Source organism: Zonotrichia albicollis, chromosome 5, assembly GCF_047830755.1.
Source record: "Zonotrichia albicollis isolate bZonAlb1 chromosome 5, bZonAlb1.hap1, whole genome shotgun sequence".
NCBI lineage: Eukaryota > Metazoa > Chordata > Aves > Passeriformes > Passerellidae > Zonotrichia > Zonotrichia albicollis.
Window position 1 is genome coordinate 40,063,654 of NC_133823.1, and position 23,969 is coordinate 40,087,622.

At 40.4% G+C, this 23,969-nt stretch overlaps 1 protein-coding gene and 1 long non-coding RNA gene across 2 annotated transcripts; one reads left to right on the plus strand and one right to left on the minus strand.

Moving 5' to 3' along the window:
- The first annotated feature begins 3,281 nt into the window (after positions 1-3,281).
- ASAH1 (N-acylsphingosine amidohydrolase 1) lies at positions 3,282-18,496 on the plus strand. Its single transcript, XM_005483869.4, has 14 exons — positions 3,282-3,438; positions 7,906-7,952; positions 8,145-8,235; positions 9,465-9,551; positions 10,483-10,561; positions 11,443-11,517; positions 12,391-12,436; positions 13,724-13,868; positions 14,857-14,911; positions 15,114-15,195; positions 15,815-15,946; positions 16,180-16,303; positions 16,966-17,022; positions 17,675-18,496. Exons 1-14 carry the CDS (start codon positions 3,325-3,327, stop codon positions 17,762-17,764), a joined length of 1,224 nt encoding a protein of 407 aa, XP_005483926.2. The 5' UTR covers positions 3,282-3,324; the 3' UTR covers positions 17,765-18,496.
- Positions 10,107-15,846, minus strand: LOC113458840 (uncharacterized). Its single transcript, XR_012580466.1, has 2 exons — positions 15,313-15,846; positions 10,107-10,985 (listed from the first exon to the last, which is right to left on the minus strand). It is a non-coding gene; the product is annotated as an uncharacterized LOC113458840 (long non-coding RNA).
- Positions 18,497-23,969: the final 5,473 nt, after the last annotated feature.

Consider the following 23,969-nt stretch of genomic DNA (forward strand, 5'->3'; position numbering starts at 1 on the left):
CTGTGAAACTTAAATACATCTGAAGTGAACACTGATGGTGGAAGTAGATTGATATTACAGCATCTATTTTTCTTTCAAGAATATATTGTTTGAATAAAAACTCGACTCACAGAACCCACAAAAACAGTTACTCAGATACACCTTGAAGCAGAGGCATATGCTCTGGTGGGGAAGGGTGCTGAAAGGGCTGCTCAGCAGAGAATAAGAACCTAAGAATTACCCCTGATAGGGAATTTTCCATTTCATATTAGTGTAAATAGAAGAATACAGTGTGTTGCAAGTAGCTATAAGTGACAGTAAGGAGATAACAGAACTTCTGTGTTTTGTGTTTGTCACAGAGAGGTGAGTAAGTGAAGTAAAAAGCAGTGGCAGAGCAAATGAAATGGGACTTCCCTGGTAGGAGAGGAAGTATTAGAATTGGCAAGGGGCTGGCAGCCTTGCCAAGAATAAGGGTATTTTAGTAACAATAGGGTTGCCCTGTATGTTGGGATTATGATACACTAGAGTCTTGAGAAAATGTGTTCTGAGATAGCACAGATAGAACAGGGATCTGGGGAATTCACTGGAAATCTAGGCCCAAGACAGTGAAATCAATGGTATAACAAAGCAGTGAAGATCATGTATTTATTTAACTGTTGCTCTGAGGAGTCTTTTTGGAGGTTTTCCCAATGGAGGTATTCATCTTGAAGACACTACATCCTGACAGTAGTGTTAACACAAGGAGCTTTAATTTAACTGAAACAGAAAAAAGGAGGAAGTAATTTGGGCAACCCCTGCTTAGGGGTGAAGGAACAGATCTGGAGAGGGGTAATACAGTACTGGATAGATGAGTATGAGAGAGCAGAAGGGTGGACATATGTGCTAAGTTTCAGTGAGACCAGCTGTCAGTACAGTTAGCAGGCTGACTGTACATCTTACGAAGCATTTTCCTTCTTAGATTTTTAAAAACTGACAGAAGAAACCTAGACTAACCCAGCCTAAGGTGCTGGTGTGGACCCTGAAGGTAAGGCATTGTGATAGGAATACAGCAGAACAGCCATAGTCAGAGAAGGTGACTGGTGCTGGAAGGTAACTGTTGCTTAAACTGAGAATTTCTTTATGAAAGAACTAAACCAGAATCAAAAAGAGGCCTCAAAAAAGTACACTGTGTAATGTGACAATGACATCATTTTGTCTTCAGAGCATTTGGAAATAGTTTTTAATTTTCCAAAGTCATTGTTTATTTTCTCCTGCTAAAAATGTACTAGAGATGGTAAAGCATCTAGACAAAGATAATGAAGTCCCTTACAGCTGTTCACCCCAGATATAAAAGATGACCAAAAGATGTTCAGAAAATAGCAGGACCAACTTAATCAGACTCTTTCTTACCATAGCCCATAATAGTATATTCAGATATCTAGAAGTAAACACAGGATTATTGTTCTACATGTATTTATTTTCAACTGAAAATATTTTCCAAACCCTATAGAAACTGCCTGATGTCCTGATTTTAAAGAACACTCCCTTGAAAATCTCAAGGTTTGTCCAGTTACACTGTAGTTTTCCTCAGCTTTCAAGTCCACAGATTGATCCTGTGTCTTCTTTCACCTGTACTTAAATGTTTTTATGCCTTGGTCTAAAGCTCCGTGTAATTTCCAGCTTCTGCTCTGAGCTGGCTCCTTACTACACTGTTGCATGCTCTCCTCCCAGGGCTTTCCCACACTACAGTACATTTTTTATCCTTTGCTGTTTCTTAACTTTTGCAGTTCCATGCAGCTTTCCAATCAACTGTCTGCCAAGGACTTCCCTTATTTTCTTGCCACCCCTACTTGGTTTTGTAAGAGAGTTAATTGCACAGGCAGTTAAGTCACGATGTAGAGACTGCATCACTTCTTTTCTGTGTGCCTAAAAACGTGTGGCATGGCTTAGGCATTGCACAGAGCACATGACACAGGCTAAAACACAGGCATCCTGGAAGGGTTTGAGTACTTTTTCATGGTATTTTTTATGGTGCTTCCACCAACTGTTGCCAGTGTACATGCTCATGAAGCATTCATTTGCTAATGATCATACTAAAATGACAGTACACACCTAATTTGGATGCTGATTTGTACTTGATGTTACAACAGCCTGGTATAGTGGATGATGGCTCTGCCCATAGCAGGAGGCCTGGAGCTAGATGATCTTTAAGGTCCCTTCGAACTCAAACCATTCTCCAATTCTGTCAAATAGATATTATTTAAATAGTAATTAGAAGGCACTTACAGATGGATTTATCTCATATTATTAGTCTGTCTCCCCAGTTGTCCACTTCCTCCAGTCCTAAGCTGCAAGATAGAGAAAAATCCTTCCTCAAGAACTTGCCTGCCTGGCATCTTTCATTACCCCTGATGCTCAAAAGATAGGCTGGAAATCAATCCCCATGGACCGATATCTGTAGAGCAGGTATTTGTTTGTTGCAGCGCTGGTGGTGAGAGGGATATCTCCTCCTAACTCACCCACCCATGTCAAGTGCTGTGGTGTATTTATACAGTGAATATTGCTTAGTACTGCTATGTCACTACAACATCATCATATACATGCTGGAACTACTTTACATAGTCTGATCTCATGTTATTAAATCGTTCTTTTGCACTGCACTTGCGTCTCCCCAATTCAGAGGTTGTTGGGGGTTTTTGATGAAGGCTTGCAAGGTCTTCTTCACATCTGAACTTTTCAACTTTGTCTTCAGAGCCTGCACAGTTACAGAGTTCCTTGTCTGTCTGGTCCCAGCCAGTCTAAATTCTTTATTTTGTGGCTAATTGGCTTTACATTTGCCAGTTTTTATTAGTACTATACTTACCTATCTCTAAAGCCATCCACCTGGTGAGTTTTTTCTTTTATCTATTCAGCATTAAGCAACTAGTTAACTACAAACTAGTTAAGCACATACCAGCCATTATATTGTCTAGAAGGTTATATAGGTATAAAAAGCTATGATTCAGGTTATAGCAGGTTATATCTTATAACTCAAGCTATATAAGCACCTTGTAACTTTGACCTCATTTATATAGGCATCACCACACACCCTACCTAAAATCCGCACAGGACACAGAGTCATTAAAAACCGCTCTACTGCCAAAGTGAAAACTGGTGCCACGGGTTTTCTCCCAGCGTTGCCAAAGAGAGGCGATTCTATTTCAGACTCTCCTGTGCCGAAGTTGCCATTTGTGGAAGGGCGACTGAAAATGAACTGCTGAGCTTCACCATAACTGCACGGGCGGGGCCGTGCAGTGCAATGCCGTGCCGGGCTGGGTCGGGCCATGCCGTGCCGGCGCTCCCGCCCCCGGCGGGCGGGGCTCTGTCATGTGGCCGCGCCTCCGGGAAGCGCCGCTCGGAGCGGAGCCGGGCAGGACCATGGCGGGCCGGGCGCTGCTGGCGCTGCTGGTGCTGGCGCAGCCCGCCTGGGCGCCGGACCCGGTGAGCCTGGCGGGGGACGGGCAGGGGTCAGCGGGGCCCGCGGGAGCGGACGGCCCCGGGGCTGGCGGGGGGGATGCGGCCGGCGCCCTTCCCGAGGCGGGAGGCCGGGCGAGCCTCGGGATCCACGCGTGTGGGTGCGCGGCAGCGCCTCGCTGCCCCCACGGGCTCCCCGGGCCCGGCAGGGCTCCTGCGGGAGGGGCTGTGCGAGCCCTTGCTCGCTGCTGCGCTGGTTCTGTAGTGTCAGTGTCGCCCTGCTACCGCAGCGGCGAGCACCAGAAGCGAAGTTCCGAGGGGCTTGCTGCAAAAGCGCACGGCTGTGAATGTGCTGAGTGTGTGCGCTGTGGCTCAGCGAGGGGAGGAGCGTGGAGCAGGTGGACTTGGTGTGTCCTTTCTTGCTCTGTCGGCCGTTTGGGTATTTTGAACTGAACAAATGAAATATTTAACTTCTGGTGGAATTGGGAAGCTGGGAATGCGGGGGTAGTCGTTTGGAGCAAGCTGGCTTCCATCTCCTGGGCATGTAAACAGTTGCTCTTGTTTCCTGGTGTAATCCTGCAGCAGCGAAGCATTCTTTGTCTCTTGAAGTTCCTAAATATACTCTATGAAGAGAACAGGTTTTAAATTTCTCTGGGTTTCAAAATATTTTTTGAAGTCTATTTTTAAATATTTTAGGAACATACTACCTCTTTTATCTCTTTTGTTCCTTAGTCTGTTCCAAGTCTTCTTTTTTTTTTTTTTTTAGCAAATTGCATTGATTGTGGGAAAATTATTGTGGTTTTTGTGAAAGGGGAGAGCTGCAGGAAATTACTATGGACATCTGGATGGCCAGTGTTCCCTTAGCATCTTTTAATACATAGGATTTGGCTTTTCTCTCTCACCTTCTTTCCTTCTTCCAGTCCCATCCTACCAGCCAAGAGCAGATTCCTAATGCTATAGGCTATCTCCAGCCTAAAACGCCTTCAGAATTTTAGCCCAAAGTATCCTGGAGTGTGGAGTTGTAGGAGAAAGTGCCAGCTGTCAGCAAAGTAGTAGCATGAGAGCTTGATTTGCATGTGATTTCACTTGGTACATCCTTGCACTTGCACAATATCCGCTGTGTGTCCAGGTTGTGCACAGCATGCAGCCAGGTATTAGGCTTGGATATTTTATTTTTGTTTGAGATGCTCAACAGCTTGCTAAGTTACTTGTTTCTGTTCCACTTTTTCTTTTTTATACAATCAGTCAAAATATAAATCTTCTGTGATACTTCCACTTTTCATTTCCATATTTCCCCATACCATGTTCTACTTCTCCTCCACTGCGTTATCTTCCTGTTAACGTTTCGATCCCGTGCTGTCACACGTCTGGTTTTGTGTCATTACATACGTCTCAGTTTCAAAGTTGGCAGTATGTAAGATAATCAAGATATGCAACCTGCTGGTAAGAGTACATTTTAAAAGCAAAACAAAGGGAGCATTAAATCACCATTCAAGAGTAGCTGTATTGCTCTTAGGGGGTTCAGTGGGTGTTTGAAAAGCACATTTATAGTGGTAATCTGCTGTCTGGGCCCAGCTGCCAATAGCTTTTTCTAGGGAATGACCTCTGGCTTTTCACGTTGGAAGCTGAAGGTGATTCTGTCATGCTGGAAGGACAGTCCTGGCTTTCTTGGACAGCATTTATTGTTGTTCTTCCAGTGTCAAGCCTCTGCAGAGAGGAGAGCCCCACTGACCACAGTGATAACTTCATAGCTGCTTATTTTACTCTGATTATAAAAAGTGCTTGATGGATTTTCTGCTGATTCCAGCTAATTCTTTAGGTGTCTTTTTTTTTCTTTTTTACCTTCTCAGAAAGCTTTGCAGATAATCTTTAGCGGGTTGCAAAAGATAACATTTTTTTTTTCATTTCTTGTTAGAACTTTGTGTAAAAAAGCCAAAACAACAAAACACCCCACTTCTAGTTTTCCGATTGTCTTGACATCTTTTTAAGTTGCTGCCTGTGTGCCAGGAGCTGTAGCAGTCACTTGGTTTGTTCTCATTGGAGAAGAGACTGAGGGGAGACCTGATTGCAGTCTACAGCTCCTCACAAGGGGCAGACACCGATCCCTTCACTGATCCTTTCTTCTTGCTGATCAACAATGGGAGCTGAGGGAGTGGCCTGAAGCTGTGTCAGGGAAGGTTTAAATTGGGTATTGGGGAAAGGTTTTTCACTGAGGCTGGTGGAGCACCGCCTGTCAGAGATCAAGATGCACTTGGACAGGATGGGACTCTTGGACTTGTCCCGTGCAGGGCCAGGAGTTGGACTTGATCATCCTTTGTGGGTACCTTCTAACTCAGGATATTCTGTGATTCTGTGATGTAATAGTTAACATAAAGAAACAGTTATTATTAACTCTAATTTCTTCAGATACCTCAATCAGTTTCTAAAGACGTACAGATTGTTTTAGGAATTACTGACTTCCTTGCCTTTCTTTATACATAGGTTAGAAATCTAAAATTACCACATGGAAGGAGGGAACATTTTCTCTCTTCTCTATCCCTTTATCTGTTGCATTCCTTACCTTTTCTTGTAGCTTAGGCTGCAAAGCACTGGGAAGATAAAAATAGGTGCAGATACAGGATTAAAATCTCAGGGGAAGGTGCCAGGAGTGACATAACGTTTAGCACCTTTAGCTTAAAATCGTCTGAAATCAGTTTTGCACAGGTGCCACTGTCTCCTCTGTGAGCGTAGGCTCTACTGACAGAGCAAGAGAATTCCGATCCACTTTGGATAACTGGTTTTTTAGAAGCTTTATCTGTCAGGAAACATATTTCTGATGGAGATATATCCTGAAGGTCCAAGTGTGTGCATCCATTCCAGTAGGATGTATATGTAATGTCACTTCTTTCTGATGGATTTTAGAATTGCAGGATGGAAAATTGCACAAGACAGTTGCGTCAATACTGTTAAGCATTTGTCTGGCTTTGCACAAAACCTCTGACTTTTGTTGCCTAACTAGTCATCTGATATCCCTCCTACACTCCTTGTTTTGATGCTTCCTCACTTTGAAAATTAAATGGCCTTTTGTGTTTGACTTCTTGTTCCCGCTGTGCAAAGGCTGTTAACTGCACTGCAGTGAAATCTAGGAACACAAAGCTGCTGCTCCTATGCCTTCACCTCGTGTGTTGGAAAACCAAAATTCATCTCATGCTTTCTCCCACCAACTGGAAACAGTCGAAAGAGATAATATTATAACACAGAGAAATCAATCCCAATTTAGAATTGCTGTTTCCAGTTGTAACAAGTTAAGCTGTTTCAAGTCTGTGGCATTGTGTACGACACTGTGTTTTCTATATTAATGCATGAAAAACAGATGATGAGATTAGCCCAGAGAGAACATTGACATGCGTTAACTTCTTTGTCCCAGTTACATAGGTGCTGGAGATGTTGTCACAGTTTTCACTGGAACCAGAATGCATTTCAAGGACACACTAGTAATCTAATTAATACAGCCTAATAAATACTGGAAATCAAGGGTGGGGAGGAAGAGAAGTAGTGGTGGAAGGATCGCTCCATATTTTGTTTGTGTTCTCTCTCCCAAACAATTGTGCTTTGGGAGCTTTTGTATGGGCTCCCAGAACAGCACATGTTTTTTAGTGTGATATATTTTTCTTAGTGAGATATATTAGTCTCTAAGGAGCTTACAGAACTTCTCACATAGTTTTGGGACCAAACCTGGCCTGCTGTCAACTGGCCTGAAGCACAGGTGTGGGTGGCCAGTAGGCATTTGCTTGTGTGTCACTGGGTAGAACATAGAATTACAATTGTGGCATATATATGCATATGTTTATTATATTTATATGCATGCTTTATGTAATTGATAGAAAAACAACCTTGCATTCACTTTGAGTACATCTAAAATAGTTCTCAAACTTTCATTTGTAACTAGCCATGCTCCCAGGAATGAAGGTATATTTTTCAGTTACATTCCTGAATTGTGGCCCGTGTAAAGTTTAGCCCCACTTCAGCAGCACTTCTCCACACTGAATCCTCAGCTCATTCCACCAGCTGAGGAATTGCCCAAAGTTCATTATGTTTTCCCTGCTCCAGCTGTACATGCAGCTTAATAGTAGACATAATTAGGAATCACACTATAAAATGGGATTAGTAATTGGACAAAGAGAACAGACTGGTCCGTACTGAGATCTTTCTTGAACTTGTATAAAGAATATGCTTTTGTAGGGCTCTTCATTAAATCATATGGAGTAAAAATTTATACAATTTGTATATTTATCATACCCTTGTGCTTGCCATGGAGTACATTAGACAAGTTGTCTAGAGGTCTGTCAGACAGCATGGGGAAGTCGCTGCTGGTCCCTCCTCTATTTTCCTCTTTCCAAAATCCCAAGAGTTTGAATTAACTGACTAGTCTTAAAGGTTTAATTCAAAACTAAGTCTACTAGAATAATAGTGTTTTACAAAGAAGCTAAAGGTAATGTTTCATTGTCTTTGCAGTATGGAGAAGAGTGTAGGAGTAAAATGTACCCTCCTTCAGGACCAACGTAAGTAATCTGATTCAACTTGTCTAGCAAATTACAGAGAAGTTGTAATTTGCAAGTCTCAACAGGGTTTTTTCTTGAAACTTGTTCCTGTTGCAGGTCTAAAAAATGCTAGTTACAGGTGGGAAGCACCTGTTTTGTCAAATGTTTTTTCAGCGCCTTCTTTAAATTTGATCTCTGGTGTTTTTCTCTCAGGTTCAAAGGTAACATACCCACATATGTCATAAATCTGGATTTACCTCCCAGCAGAAGGTGGGATGACTTGATGCGTGACAAAAAGACAGAGGTAAGAAATGCAGAGCTGCTCTGAAGCTTAGCAGATACAAAACTAGCACATAGCCTTTTGTTTTGAGAAAAGTTTTTAAAGGAATACATGTGCTAAAAGTATCTGAAGGAGATAATATTTCCTGTTGACTTTTCTAATATGATCCCAGTTCAAAATAATAGATTGAGTAAATTTTTTTTTCTGTTTAACACTTAAGGTAACAGCATCAAGTGTAGAGACACTGGTGTTTGGGATGTAGAGGTGTAAAAACCAGTGTGCCATAAACAAGTGTGTGCCATTCTATTTATCAAATCTCCTTAGTGGTGAGGTGGTGCAGAATGAAGAGGGAGCAATACACCAAAGGAACAGCCTTGGTAAACTGAAGTGAAACTGAGGCAGCATTTCCTCTCTGCACCTCCCTGCTTCTCTCAAAATGCTGTGGGAGATGATGAAATGGCAAGGGGGAAATTAAGAGCTTCCTACCCTTTTCAGGAATGCTGGTTGTGGCACTGGTGTTTACATAGCACAAATATTTTTTTTTAATATTTGAGCCTATTTCAAACTGCCCAAAACAGCTGTGGTGAAGATGGATGAAAATTGAGTTGAGTAATTTTTAATTTCTCAAACAAGGCTAGGGCTTTTTTTCTCTATCCCTTGACTTTGGACTTTCCTCTCTGAAAGCCAGATTACATGCTGATATTTATTTTAAAAGGCGTTGGAAGCTTCAGGTTTCGCCTTAAATTCTGAAGAGTTTTATCTCCTGTGTACTTTGGAGCTTGATCACATGGAGTGGAACTCCTATTTGTGACATTTACATGTTGCAGATCGAAAGCATGTGCTTTCATAAGAAGTTTATTGAGTGTTTTTGTCTTCAGTAACATCAGTGCTTAAGCAAAGAACTTGAAATTAGCATTCTGAAAGATAGAAGAGTGCTGAGTATTAAAATGTGTTCAAAGGAGTAGAAGATGAGGATGGCTGTCCTGTAATTTGTTATTTCTGGTAGAAGGACACATTGGAATTAATCAGGAAAGTTACTTGAACAGAGCTTGGAGAGTGATTCTAGTGGGGACTTGGGGGTATTTGTCTCACTAAGAAGGTGACATTTAGCACTTTATTTAAATATGTAAAAAAAACCTTTTTTTCTCAACAAAGTTTTTTTTTTTCAAAAGCCTGTCAAAGAGTTCTGTTAGTATTCCAGCAATTCTTATGCTTAAGATCTTCTATTCAGCAAATGTCCTTGCTCTTTTTAGCTGAAGACTGTGGTCCAGAATATTAAAGATATAGCAAATACCTTCTTTCCCAGTGGCAAAGTTGTTGACATAGTGGATAACAAAATAGTAAGTATTTTCAGCTTAATTATTTTATTACTGTATGCTCTGACTACAGAATTGGAATGCTTCTGAATCTGGCAATTAAGAACTTTCAAAATTATTAATTTACAAGTTCTTAATTCCATTTCAGGAACAGAACAAAAATGTTATTTCAAACAGTCACTGTGAAATTTTGCCTTGTTGTCTACTCTGAATGACTGAAACCATTAAAAAAAAATGCAGGTCTCTTCCTCCTCTTAATTTTTTCCTAAGATCTTTTCAAGTTTGGATTAGTAACACTAGACAAATATGCAACAGCCTTAGTTACTGTAGCAAAACACAGACTGAAATTTTTTACCATGTTCCATTTCTTATAAACAGTAGAGTAAAATCAGGTTTTGAAAACTGTAATAAATGTCTGATTAGAGGCACAACTTTGACCAGGTCTCACCTTAAAAATTAATTTGATTCTGATTAGCAACGCTTTGGCGTGGAACAGGAGAAAGCAGTGTAGGGCTAGAGACAGCCAAAGGTCACATCTCTACCCCATCTTTAGTTACAGCATATCCCTGTGTGCCTGCGTGGACATAAATGCAGCTTTTACAGGTTGCCATGCCAATGTGTGAAAGTCAAGCCCATAAACGCTGGCATTGAGCTCCACTGCAGTTGAGCTTTAATGTATCCGAGTCCTGCTTCACTTTTGTGTCTGTTGCTGCAGAGAGAGGCTGTGCTCATGTCCACTGCTCACGTCAGCGTTTTGATAAGTAAGAGTTTTATTCCCTGAAGTGTATACTTCTCTTCCAAGTACTCTGCAAACATCCTCAAGTTCTACAGGCTGCAGAGAAATTAAACACTCAATAGCTGGGAGAAAAGTGTGTCTGTTGAGGAGACATTTGTTGTAAGTAACAAAATACTGTTAATTTGAACATATATCATACAAAAAAACTTTTCCTTTCAGGCTCATCTGACTGCTACACTTCCTTATCCTTTCAATGAAGAGCTCCAAGGGATTGCAAATTCCTCTGGGATTCCTTTGGGTAACAGTTTCCAACACTTGATTAACACAGTGGAAAGCTAGGAATACAGACCCATTTAAAATTAATGAGTTTACCAATATGCAGTTAGCTGTGACTTTAAGAAGTCATTACTGAAGTAGTTAAAGCAATAAATTACACCTCACCCTAAACAAGAACAGTGTTTTAGAGAAGAATGAAATAAATCACATAAGTCTTTTATCAGGCTGGGACTGCTCTGTAGAGCTGTGAGTTCTCCTAGGTTTTGGGAAGTGGAGCAAGTCTCAGCTGTGTGCACCAGAATTTGAGGGAATCCTTTATTTTCATTGGTTTTACACTCTGCTGTGTGTCTGCTGTTGACATAGAGAGAAGTCAGAGCTCAGTTTCCTGCTGTGCTTTCTTTCCCTTGTGGCCCTTGCCATGTCCTTCTGCCTTCCCTCTGTGCCTCCTGCAAAAGAATGCCATTCCAGATGAGCAGGCACTGAGTTCTTCCAGAACTGAGATGGGGAAGGAGCACTGCCTATTTGCACTGCTTCCCTCACACAGGAGCACCACCCCTGCGGCTGGCAGCAGCTCTGACATGGCAGTAGTGGTGCATGTTGCAGCTTTCTACTTTAAAAGTCAATTTTATAGCTTGTTTTGGGGTTTCCAGAGGAGGAAGCAGCAATGACTGTCAGTTTTGTGCATGGTGAGGCAGAAAGTCAGGGTATTCGTTTGCTTTTCGGGAAGCTCTTGATTTTGCTGAACCAGTCATTTTAAAGATCAAAGGAGATCTAAATTGAAATGTTTAACAGAAATATTACAGAATAATGAATTTGCACTATGCTTTCTTCCTAACAATTTTTTTTTCTGTTCATGGCAAGTTTCAAACTATTGAACTTTGTTTCTTTTTTTTTTTTTTCTAGGGGAAATCGTTATTTTTAACATTTTTTATGAAATTTTTACTGTATGTACATCAATAGTGGCAGAAGATAAAACAGGTAATGCAATCCAAAATCATGTTAACAGTTTTCTTTTATGTAGAAGAGGGTCCCCCTCAGTTATGCAAATACAGTCCTCCTCAACTGCAGCCAGTAAGGTCTGTTAATAAAAGGTAACAATAGGTATATTAATAAAAGGTAATAATAATGCCTAAGTAATAATAATGCCTAAGGACTGATAAGTAAAGGTATTCCTGAGGAAAGGGAATAAGGGTTCATAAGTGTCTTAGGTTTAAAAAAAAAGGACAAAAATACTTTCAAAGATAGTTTGGGTTTGGTTTTGTTGGATGGTGAGTTTTTTGTGATTGGGGTGTTGTGATTTTTTTAAGAGGTGGTATTTGGTTTTTCTAGGGGAAAGAAACACCAGCAACACACTTGAAACTTTCTCAGTGCCATGCAGGATTTTGCATCTAGATTCTAGATATTGCATGTGTATGCTGGTAGAGAAAATGGACAGTCTCTTCTGAGAAAAGAGACTCTTTCATTCTCCTACTTAGTTCTGCAGCCCTTGTTTGCACCTGTTCCAACTTAGGAAGTTTCTAAGGGATTCTCAGAGGGCTTACAAACATCTCACTTTTAGAGGAAGCTCAAGGTGTTGCCATTGCATTAAGATAATGGAAAGATTAGAGGCTGAGATGGAGAGCAGTTTGCAAGATGACTTGATTTCAGTTATGGCAAAACACTTTTCTGACCAATAAACCCCCATCATTATATTGTGGTTATGAAAAGGACAAATGCTTTGTGGTTATGAAAAGAGAATGCTATTTTCTTTGCACACTTTCCCAGATATTTGCTTACTCATTTCTTGGGTTTCTAAGCTGAAATTTGTCCATTTGTTTGGAAAATTATATTTAATTATTTATTGTTGTATAGGAAAGCTGTACCATGCCAGAAACTTGGATTTTGGACTCTTCCTAGGGTAAGTACTTAAACTTGTGACTTTTTTTTAAAACTCAAAGAAAAAGCAAGCTGAACTTTAAATAGCTACATACATTCTTTGAGTCTTCTTTGGATGTCTGTAAGACTGTGACAAGTAATTCTCCATTGTGTGTTGTAAAAAAAGGCTAAAATTAAAAGATCAGGATGTTCTACTGATCTTATGTCAAACTGCCCCAAATGCATCAGGAACAGCTGTGTTTTGCTACTTACTTTTTTTCTCAGCTGCAGTTCAAACTGTGTCAAACCAAAGAATGGCCCATGTAACCTGATCTCTGAGGCACAGTATATCTTGTTGTTTACATGATGGGATGAAGAATCAATTTTAATATGTGCAGTGACACGGAGATTGGATTGGGGCATGGCATTTTAATGCTTCCTCCCCACTCCTCCCCCCCAGTTACTGTACTGTGCTCCACGGACATTTCCCCTCATTCTTCATTTCCATACCAACTCTGTAGTTTGTTGCCCAGCACTCATTAGTTCTCCTTTCATGCTCCTGATCAGGTAGTTCAGCATTTGCTTTTATTACCCCAGTGTATTTTGTGACATCATTCATCCTGATGATGCTCAATGCACAATTGGAACTTAAATACTCATCTTTATTAAAATTCTTACCTACCTATTAAAAGTTCACCCATTGTTACTGTGACTCCACCTCTCCCTTGGTTTGGCTTGTGTTGGACTTCTCTGACTTGCCAGAAATACTGTGAACATGCTTCCTGAAAATTAAGCAAACTTTCAAAGCTGCTCCCAGAGTCTGGATTATTTCCAAAGATTTTAACAGTCTGCTAAGTGCTCTGTATCAACCTTTTGCCTCCAAATTGGTCTGGCTAATTTTACAAACTAGAATTGGTACTTCCCTTCACATAGAGCAAATCCAGTAGTACGTGGTTTCTCTTCTGCCTTTGAAAAATAAGAATTTGAGGTTTGGTGTCACAGGCAGGAGCTGTAGCTGCCTTTGCTAGCAGGTAGAGAACAAAGTTATGTGTTCAAAACAAACCAGCTGTGATGGTGGTGCTGTTTAATCCTGAGCAATATATATGTGCTCCTGGTTCAAACAAAACTTAGTTCTTTTCACTGCCAGCCTCTGCATTTAGACTTCTTAGTTGTTCCTAGCTGGTGCTGCTCAGGTAACTACAGAGCAGTGATCTTGCCTGATGTGAGTTAGATCAGAGGACTGGCATCATACACAGGATGAATGCATGCTGTGAAGGGAAGCTTTGAAAACTCCTGAGGGAAGTTTCAAGTGATGTACTGTCTCCTGCAGGTGGGATGTTAAAAATAATTCCTGGACGTTAACTCGGGAACTGAAGCCTTTAGTGGTACTCTTGGACTTTCAGAGAAACAACAAAACAGTGTTCAAGTCCACAAATTTTGCAGGATACATAGGCATGGTGTCTGGAGTCAAACCAGTAAGTATGGGAATGGAGCCTTGTCAGTTTGTTACAAATGCTTCAGACTTTCCTTTAATATTTTAATTTTTCTGCTTTCATGCTGTGCCTTGGGATGTTTTCCAATAAACGATCTCTTAAGTTGTTCTGGTGCACAGCATAGCTACTTGAAGACAGATAAAAGAAAAAAATGCTGCACTCTTCCTTGTGAAAGGAGATTGCCTAAATGAAATGTTTCTGTTTGGACAGTCCTTAAAAACAGCATTGAATTTTGAATATGAACAAGAGTGAATGCGAAGTGCTGAAGTGGTTAGAGGTTCTTGCTGGCTAATAGCTAATGCTGTGATCCCACAGGGGGAACAGCACACTTGTGCTATTTAATTCTTTCTCCAATCCTTCTTGGAAAAGGCAGTCCTGCATTTTAAGATTTTTTTTCTTGGGTTTTCATTTAATGGGCACCTAAAATCCGGGGTAGCTGAATTCAGTTTTTGTCTGAAACATTAGTTGCAGGAGGCTGGGATTTGAGTTTGAATTGTGTGTGTTCAGCTAGCATGGCCTGCAGTGAGTGCAGCTGCATGCCCCCATGCAAATAGCAGTAACATAGCAGGGTGTGCTTAGCACTGGGGCTTAAAAATCTGCCTTCAAACTAGAATAGTACTCAGAGGTCAGAGAAGAAGGTGACATACAGCAGGGAAAGGAAAACTGCTAATTCAGCAATATAACACAGACCAAGAGGAAAAAATGGCCACAGGCTTGACTTGCTCAGCATAAAAGCATGCCTTGCTGATTGTCTGCCAGGTCAGAAAACTAATTTCTACTTATTCAAGCCCTGATAAATTAGGTTCTTCTCTACATGAGCCTGATCTTGCAGTCTGTTACTTGAAGGGGAAGAGCCTAACAAACAAGCAGCTCAATTGACATCTAAATTGCAATGCTGCCTCTTGTTTATTACTGGTACTCGTGGGCTGGCAATGGCTGAAGGTTGGCTTGTTTGTTTAATGCTTTTCAGAACTTGTTCACTCTGACAATGAATGAGCGTTTCAGTCTTGATGGTGGTTATGTGGGTGAGTAATGCTCATTTCTTTCATTATTTCTGCACAAGTTTTCCAGACCCTGGGCTAACCAGTTTCCTTAATGAACAGGCACACAAATGGTGAAAAGATTGCAGATGAGTTAGATAAAACACAGCTTACTTTAAAACCAGCTGTGGAAGTTAGAGTAGCATGAGTGAACTGTCTGAAAACAAATTATTCTGATATTTTGCAGGAATCTTTGAATGGTTTCTTGGTAGAAGAGATGGTATGTGGATGGGCTTTCTTACAAGAACTGTATTAGAGAATGCTACAAGGTATTCCCTTCCTTTTAAATATTTTGCTTCTTTAGTCTGCTTTGCATTCAACTAGCATGAATACTGTAGATGTATGCTTAATATCCAGTGATAGAGATACCTTCCTAGTGGCCTTACCTTTAAATAGTTCTGGTATTGCTGGTACTCTGGAGCAGGAGGCAAAGCATCACATGTGATCCCTCAAACATTTTTCCTCAAACTTCTTTTTTTCCTGATGAGCCTGTTGGTAATCAAAATGGGTAACAGCATTCTGCATCAAAGCACATCCAACAGGTACTAGTACATTGTAGGAAGCAAGCAGAAACAAAGCTGGTATGTAATAAATCAATTCAGTGATGGAACAAATCAATTCAATATGACACAGTATGTCATCATTGTACTCATATTTAAAGTGTAGAAAAAGTGCAGAGAGCACCTCTAAACAATCTTACTTTTAGTACAAAATGAGACAAGAAGCTTTGCTTAAATGTGTTCCTTTATCATGATCCTGTTTCCTCATATATGCATGAAAAGGGAAGAAAGGCTTAACTACCCACACTTGTCCTGGCTCTGTGGAACTTGCTCTTCAGTACTTGAACTATTTATAGGATTTAATAGTCCAACATTATCTTACCCACAGTTACCAGGATGCAAAAGACAGACTGGCAAAAACAAGATTGCTGGCTCCAGCTTACTTTATTCTGGGAGGAAAAAATTCTGGAGAAGGGTGTGTGATAACTCGATCCAGGACAGCTGCTCTGGATATCTGGGAGTGAGTATGCTTGACCTGACACCTGACTCAGCCTTCCAGAAGAGAACAGGTTGCACCAATAATTGTGTGCTCTCTTTCTTGTGACTTCTGTTGTAGAACTCACTTCCTTACCATGATTGAAAAATACCACAGCAAGCCAAAAAATATAATGTATCTGTATATAGTATATATTGTATATGTGTACTTGCTATATACTTAGAGAAGCAAAACACCAACTTAGACCTCTTTTCCAGCCTTGATATCAAGAAGGGCACATGGTATGTGGTAGAAACCAACTATGATCGCTGGAAGCCTCCACTGGTGCTGGATAATCGTAGAGGACCTGCCATGAAATGCCTGAACCAGACAACACAAGAGGTAATCATCCTCCAAAAACCTCACATCCTGCTGGTCTGAAACTCCCAGCTTGCACTACTGACCTGACACAGCCAGGAGCATTCAGGTTATTTTCAAGCTCAGCTGTGATGACACAAGTGGCTGATGATTTTGTGGTAACTTGTCTCTGCTTCTAGGTTAGAAGAAGCTGCCTCTTTACATGGGGAAGGTTTGTGGGTTTTTTGTTTATTTGTTTGGGGTTTTTTGGGGTATTGTTTTTTGATTTGGGTTTTAGTTGTGGTTTTAGGGGGGATTGGGTTTTCGGGATTTTATTTGGGTTGGTTGGTTGGTTTGTTTTGGGCTTTCATTTCATCTAGGTGGGTTTTCTGAAAGTATCTCCAGCAGCTGCATATGCAGGAGGGTACACTCAGAGATACCTTGAGAAAAACTTTTGGTGTTTTTAGGGTAGTTTTACCAGTGACATTCAAGTACACACTCTGGGGCAGCAAACACCCTTAAATGTGCCATGCTCTACTAAGATCTGGTCTGGTCAATTTTTTTTCACTTCTGATATCAAAGTGTTATAGGTATCTTGTACTCTTAAAACTGCATTGTGTTATTTAAGTGAAGTGCAGAAAAGTTAGTTCTCAGCATTTACATTAACAGGTAATGCCCCTTAATATCAGTGTATTATTTTCTTTCAGAATCTCTCCCTACCTGCAATTTATGATGTTCTCTCCACAAAGCCTGTGCTCAATAAGGTAATGCTTCTATTTTTCCAGGAAATTTAGAGTGGGGAGCAGACCACTAACTACAGTACATATAAGTAGGAGGCTTCAGTGGTACATTCAGGGGATTTTAGGTGAAAACATGTGTAAAAACAAATTTCATATAACTTTGTGAAAGCAAAATGTAATTGCTGGAATTTTCCAAAGGCTGTACAGCTTTAAATTTCTCAGTAGCCTGAGCCCTTTCCTCATAATAGCTGGTCCTGGTTTGAGGCAGCAGCTGCTCTGCAGACATCTTGAGCAGTCTTCTAACCAGAATTAATGTGATCTATGTCTTTGTAATTCACATAAAACAAGTAAATATACCTCATGATTTAGGCATACTACAGGCACATTACTCTTTCAACACAAGAGGTTTTAGTCTGGAATTGATATTTTGGTGCTTAGGAAAAAAAATCTGAAGGAAATAGTTTTTAAGAGTTCTTGAATGATGAAGTTTAGTTCCTGTGTTAAATTGAAGGAGCATTCTTGACTGAAAACAGACAATTCATACTTGCATGTTGCTGACTGAAGAAGGTAAATGCTTGTTTTAGTAGAACCGTTCAGCTGTATCAGAGAGAGTTTTTCACTAATTCCTGTAATGTGGCTGATTTTCTTTTTTCCTCTTCCCCCCTGTGCCCCTTAGCTGACGGTGTGCACCACGCTGATGGAGGTGTACGACGGCCATACCGAGACATACCTGCGGGAGTGCCCCGATCCCTGCAGCCCGTGGTAGCCCTGCTCCTCCCGGTGCTTGTCCCACTTGGTGTCCTCCTTGAGAAAATCCTTCTGGAAAGAGATTACTCAGTCTGACTCCTTTCTTCAGAAATCTCATGGCTCTATAGAAATGGCAAAGTGCTTCTAACAGTGAAGGACCCTGTCTCACAGCAGACTTTCTTTCTTTGTAACCAGCAGTTCTGCTGACCAGAAATGTATCCTCACAAGGGTCTGGTGTGATTTCAGCTGTTTCTGCCAAATGAGTTCAGCACTTAGTTCTAGATCTCTTCAGTCTCGGCAGTATTCTTGGTGTGTTGTTTGTTGGGGGTTTGTTAATTTTTGGGTTTTTTTGGTTTGGTTTATTTAGATTAAAATCCCAAGGAACACAAGTTATAATGGCACCTACCAAGCATCAAAAATAATTGGGTGTAAGAAGACTGTCTGGGACAATACAATTCTGTTATTTTTCATAAGCACTTAAAATTAATTGTTATTGTTCTGGTATAATGTGAGGATATGTCTAATATGCCCTTTTATAAAATAACCTATTAAGTGTCAATATAGTCACAAAAAGAAGGTTTTGGGGAAATATCTGAAACAAGATCTCAGCCAAGAATGTCTTGCTGCTGATTTATAACTCTTTTGCTGAAGCTCTTTCTTGGCCTGTTAACAAATGTGGTTTTTTAATACAGATTTTTCTGTTGTCTCAAAAAAATACTAATTCAATAAAGAAATTGACTTTGTCACCAAAGTACACGTGTACTGATTTCATACTTCAGTCTGAGACATCATGCATGTTAGATACCACAGTGCTTTCATTTCCAAATAGACTGTGTCTGCAAAACTGATTTCTTCTGATTTTGTAAACTGGTAGTTAAAACTATTATCATGAGGCAGTTGGGTTGTTTTGGTTGTTTTTTTTGAAGTTGGGGAAAGGAAGCCAAGTCAGATTACACCATTGTCTGCAATTCAAGTTAAGAAAGAAAGGTTGTTTAGAGAGAAGTAGTAGCACTCTAATATCCTAGGAAGCAGAAAATGTCGGAGGCAGTAATTCTGTCTGTGCCACTGGCTGCATTGCTGGGACTAGCTTACAGTTCCAACTCCTGTGTTTTCTACACAGGGATGCTATTTACCAAATAATTTTAGCAGCTGATAAATAAACATGGCTTCTGGTTGAAGAAAATGAAGCACTGATACTCTAGGCCTTAGAACAATGCCTGTAGTAGCACAGCCAGAAGCAGTTAAGGGGATGTAGCATTGACAAATTGAGAGCACACAGAAATCAACGTCCCACTGATTAAACAAGGACCAGTCTAGTTGTACATCTAATTTCTTTCTTTAACTGAAGCATGCAAGCAGAAGTGTGTTAGCATGATTGTACTACCAGGGTCCAATTTTCATCTCAGCTATGAGTATTGAAATCTGTTGAAACCAATAGTGAATCTGTTGAAACCAAATATAACAACACAGTTTAAATCAGTGAAAAATGCATGTGTGAAGTGCAGCTCCTGGGCCATTTGATTCATAAAAGACAATTGAACCAAGTCAGATGTTGCAGTCTGTACTGTAAGGAGCCTATCACCTGTTTCTGAGTGCACACCTCAGTCTGCCAGGGGATTGTTAGGATTTATGTGGAATGAAGTTGTGTAACATCCATAATCAAATTACTGCCTAATTTAAAAATCAGTTTACTTGCTTAATTAGTCTTGTCCCACTTTAGCATATGTAGAACAAGGCAGTGTAGACTAGTAACAGTTAAGTAATTGTCTTGTGCAAGACAATCCACATTTCCACACTGGAAATTGCTTTACAATTGCAAAAGGACAGCTAAATTCCATGGATGTCTGTCCAGAGCCTGAATGCCTATGCTACTATTGACTAAAATAAACAAAGCTATTTAAAAGCAAAACCCCCAACAACTGTCTTACTGTGTCTGCCCTAATATACAAAAAGTGATGAATGTGATTGTTTATTGATTTAACCTTCACCTATCAAGTCTGAAAGTTTTCTCAAGCCAGACAAAAAGTGTAATTTGCTTTTGTTACAGATAGACATACCTATTTTTAATATCAGTTCATTGCCTTCCCCCTGCTGCTCCTGCTCTAGGCACAGTGACCATTTCACTGAAGAAATGTTTGCAGCTACTTCAATGTTGGGATTTTGTTTAGCTGCCTTTTATTTTACATAGGAAGATACAATGGCAATGGGTGTGGTTTTTCATATTAATTTGCTGCGCACATAGTTGAGATCCCTCACAAACACTGAGGGAGTGGTCTGATTACTTTTTCTTAGGTTTTTTTTTTTCCCCAGGTCAAGTAACCATCCATATATATTTTTCTCTACAAGTTTACATAAGAGATTTATGTAGCTTTCCTAATTCAGTTGTGAAAAACAAAATTGTTGCAAAAAAGGTCAATATGTGAGCAACAAGAAAATTATGCTTAATTTTTGACTATTACTGCATAGCCTAGTTCTAGAAAAAACACCTTCAGTCTTGGCTTTTAGCAGATTTACTGTTTATGTAAATACAAAGAGTTAATCCAGTTTACTATAAACTGAATTAAATAAGGTGTTACAGAAGAGACGAAGTTGTTTGGATGCTGTCGTTTAAATGGAAAAAAAAAATAAAAAGTCAGTTTGAAAAGAAAATTTTTCACCTTTACTATTTTAGGAAACCATGCAGTGAAGTCCCATACCATTTCAGAAGAAGAAAGAATGTCATCTCCCATGTTAAAAAGCAAAATTTTGTCAGTTAATGAGGACAGGAGAAGGCAGGAATTTGAATCTTAATCAAAATCAAGCAGTAGTTCTGGGACACGTGCAAGTGAGTTTGCTTTAGAGTCAATTACAAGTCAAGGCTTTGCTTAGAAGCAAAAGTCCAGAGCAGGGCCCATAGATGTCCCAGCAAATACCTGCAAGGAAAGCAGCAAGAGTAAATAAAAGATTCTCAGTGGAGTGAGCAGGCATGATGGAGAGTGGATGGACAAGCAGCAGGTGAGAGCTTCAGGCAGACTCCACAACTAACAATTAAATACTCCTTCCTCCCAGCACAAGCTCATGTCCTGCTTTCACACAGCATCTCCTTGGGCTACGAGGTGCAAGGAGAAAAATGCAAAGAAAAAGCTGGATTTCACCTCAGTGGCTGGCAGCAGCAGCTGATGGCAAGATCCTGCTTATGGCATGGATCATCAGATGAACTCTTCTGCTTTTGGAGGGCCAGAACTGTTAGTGAGAAGGGCACACCCAAGCCCTCTGAGCAGTAAAAACCTCTCATCCTTTGGACCAGAAGAACAAGATGAGCCAGAAGTAATGCTCAATCAAAGAACTGGCACAAGCCACAGTTTGCCTTGGGAAGAAAACTGCAGATATTTATAATGCATTTTTTAAGAAGCTAGCTTTGACAAATAAGAGAGTCTGAAAACTGAACCTACCAGTTGGCCAAAGGCTGTGGTTTTTCCCTTGAAGGAAAAACCAAGCAGACCATGCGGTTTTTCCCTTGAGCTCTGCCTACCAGTTTTTCAGACCATTGTAACATGGCAGAATCAAAGATTTTAAAGGTCCTTTGTAACTATGTCTGCTCCCACACAGTTCCATACGGGACAGGACAATAATTAAAAAGGAGCTAGCCTGTTTACATACCAAGAAGCACTATACTTAGGACATTTCTGATCTACAGTGAATCAGAATTACATTAATTGTATATGGGACAATCTCAGTCTAATCTGTTTTGCAAAGTTTGTTCTCCTAGCTCAAGGGTTACACATGAGGAATAGAAGGATCCCAGTAGTGAGACTGTGTATGCTGGAGATTCTGCATTTAAGGTAACTCCAGTCTTTGCTTAATGTTTTGTACTATCAGTCTTGTCTTTTAAACTTGCCAAGTTTTCCATATTTGGCAGATACACAGTGTAGAAAAAAAAAAAAAACATCCCTAAGTTTTTTCCTCTTTATATTTCAGTGAAAATGGGTCATCTCAGTAAGAAAAATTTTTTTTTGTCTGCACTAAAAAAGATTAGATCACAAGCACTGAGTTGTAGCAAAGCGTTGCCATCTTGTTTTTAAAGTGGAACTTTAATTCAGGTACCTGGATTAGACATAGTCTAATGTTTGGATTAGACATAGTCTTTTCTCAGGCTACACCTACCATCTGAATTGCACCAGTATTTAAACCTTTGAGTAGTTACATATCATTTGCATCTGCTTAGTTTCCAAAATGCTACATTTACATTTCTGCAGGAGGTGTACATGCACCATTCCCTGAGAGCCAGAAACAGTTCTCTTAGGACAGCCATATCCAGCTCCATGAACCTTCATGCCTTCAGTGGGAACCAGGTGGGAAAAAGAAGTAAATGTGACTGGACGGAAAGGAGAAAACAGGGAAGGGGAAAGAAAAGTGAAAGGAGCAGGAGCTAGTCAGGAAATGTCAGAGGAAAGAGAAGTAAAACAGCACAAGAAGACAGACAATAGTGGCAGGGTTTGAAGATCTAGCAACTGCAGTATGCTCCTCTACTGACCCTTCCTTTGCTGTCAGCTGAATCCCCAACCAAAACGTGCCTCTTCATCTGCAGCAACTGCCGTTACCATATATTTTTAAATTATGCTGAGAGAGTAGATCTAAATTGATTCTTTAAGAAAAGAATATTGAAATCAAAAATACCTATTATCTCAAGCAACTGTTCTTCAGATTTAAAATCAAGATAAGTTACATTAGAAGTATACTCAGGCTGTGAAGTGGCCAGAAGCATAGAAGACATTCATTCCCCTTTCTTTTTGAATCAGATACACTCTCTTTGTATGATCCCAAAATTCCCTTTGCAGAGATCCCTTCTTTTGCTCACTGCACATGATGGGCTGCATTCCTGTGAAGAATGAGAACAACATAACAAAGGAGAAACCTGTTCCAGTTTTCAAGACATCTCTCTTACAAGAGAAGGGATGGTGTTACAGACCAGACACATCTCAGTACACAATGAGTCCACTAAACTCTCACCCAGCTCTGCCAGGTGCTGTACAGGCAGTAGGTTGTGGTGTCTAGCTGGTACCCAGTCTGAGATACCAGAGGTTGTATTTTGGAAGTACTGATCACAAAGGCAATTAAGACAGTGGGAGCTATGCTGCAATTATATAAAGTATTGTAAAGTGAATCCAAATTTTTTTACATCTCACTTAAGTCTCTCAAAACTATCCAGCAGTCTTGATTTCAAACTCTGTACATCAGAGCTCCATATGTAACACAGGCAAAATATTCCCTTACTTTTCTCATTATCAGGAAGATAAACTAATGCAAAAAGTGTAAAGCTGTCAAAGAAAGTTGATTTAGTTTGATCCCAGCAGGTCTTCAAGGATCATGGAAGGGAAAGCACCATAGGGAAACTGATAAAAAAATGCATCACTTCAATGCAAGGTTTGTTTGGTTCACAAAATAAGAAGGGCTCAGAGCATGCTGAACATAGACACCCCCATGTTGGCTGAGGCATTGATTTTGTGAAAGGGCCATCTCCTGAAAAACAGGAGATGTAGCTGTGTGATTAAGAGCCCTGTAAGCACAGGGCAGCAGGTTACATACAAACACTTACTATGATTCTGGTGTTTTCTTATTTTGTAGTGTCTGAGCTAGACAGGTCAAGATTTTAATTGATGAGAATGAAAGACACAGCAGACTGTCTGTGAGAGAGAGACAATAAAAGAACTTGACACAGATCCCGTTTACTCCAGGTGTGCACCACAACCTCCTCCCATGCCATGTGCACCAGCCTCTGCTCTGCCAATGGGTCAAGCATACCACATTTGCTTTGTGAAGATCTTCCCTACACCTTTGCCCTCCAAAGCAGTAACCCACTAATTTTCTCCTCCAACCTCTCATCAGACTCTATATTTATTTCTTCCTCCTGAGGCTGCTCTGTTGATTATCTGCCTCCTTCCTATCAAGTAGCCTGCAAGTGCAGTGCATGCCCATATCATTCCAGATAAACATCCCAGCCACCCAAATGAGTTTGAAAGGAAGCCAAGTGACTTTGCCTACCCCCGTCTCAAGCTCCCACTTTCAATAATGTCTGTGTTACACAATATCACAACAACCTACCAGCACAAATCCTGCTTCCCACGGCCCAGATGCCAGGGCTACCTGCAGTCTGAAACACCTTCTTGTTTTTTTTTTAATAAATACCACACTTTTTTTTTTTTTTTTTTTTCTGCTTGGCTCTGAGAGTGCAGAGCTGGGCCAGC

What these genes read in the sequence shown, in the direction of transcription:
- ASAH1 (XM_005483869.4), top strand. Translation starts at nt 3,325, where the DNA reads ATGTGGCCGCGCCTCCGGGAAGCGCCGCTCGGAGCGGAGCCGGGCAGG. An exon ending in TTCCTCTGGGATTCCTTTGG is followed by an intron (nt 10,562 to 11,442) that starts GTAACAGTTTCC and finishes TTTTTTTTCTAG; the next exon opens with GGGAAATCGTTATTTTTAAC. An exon ending in CAAAGCCTGTGCTCAATAAG is followed by an intron (nt 17,023 to 17,674) that starts GTAATGCTTCTA and finishes TGTGCCCCTTAG; the next exon opens with CTGACGGTGTGCACCACGCT.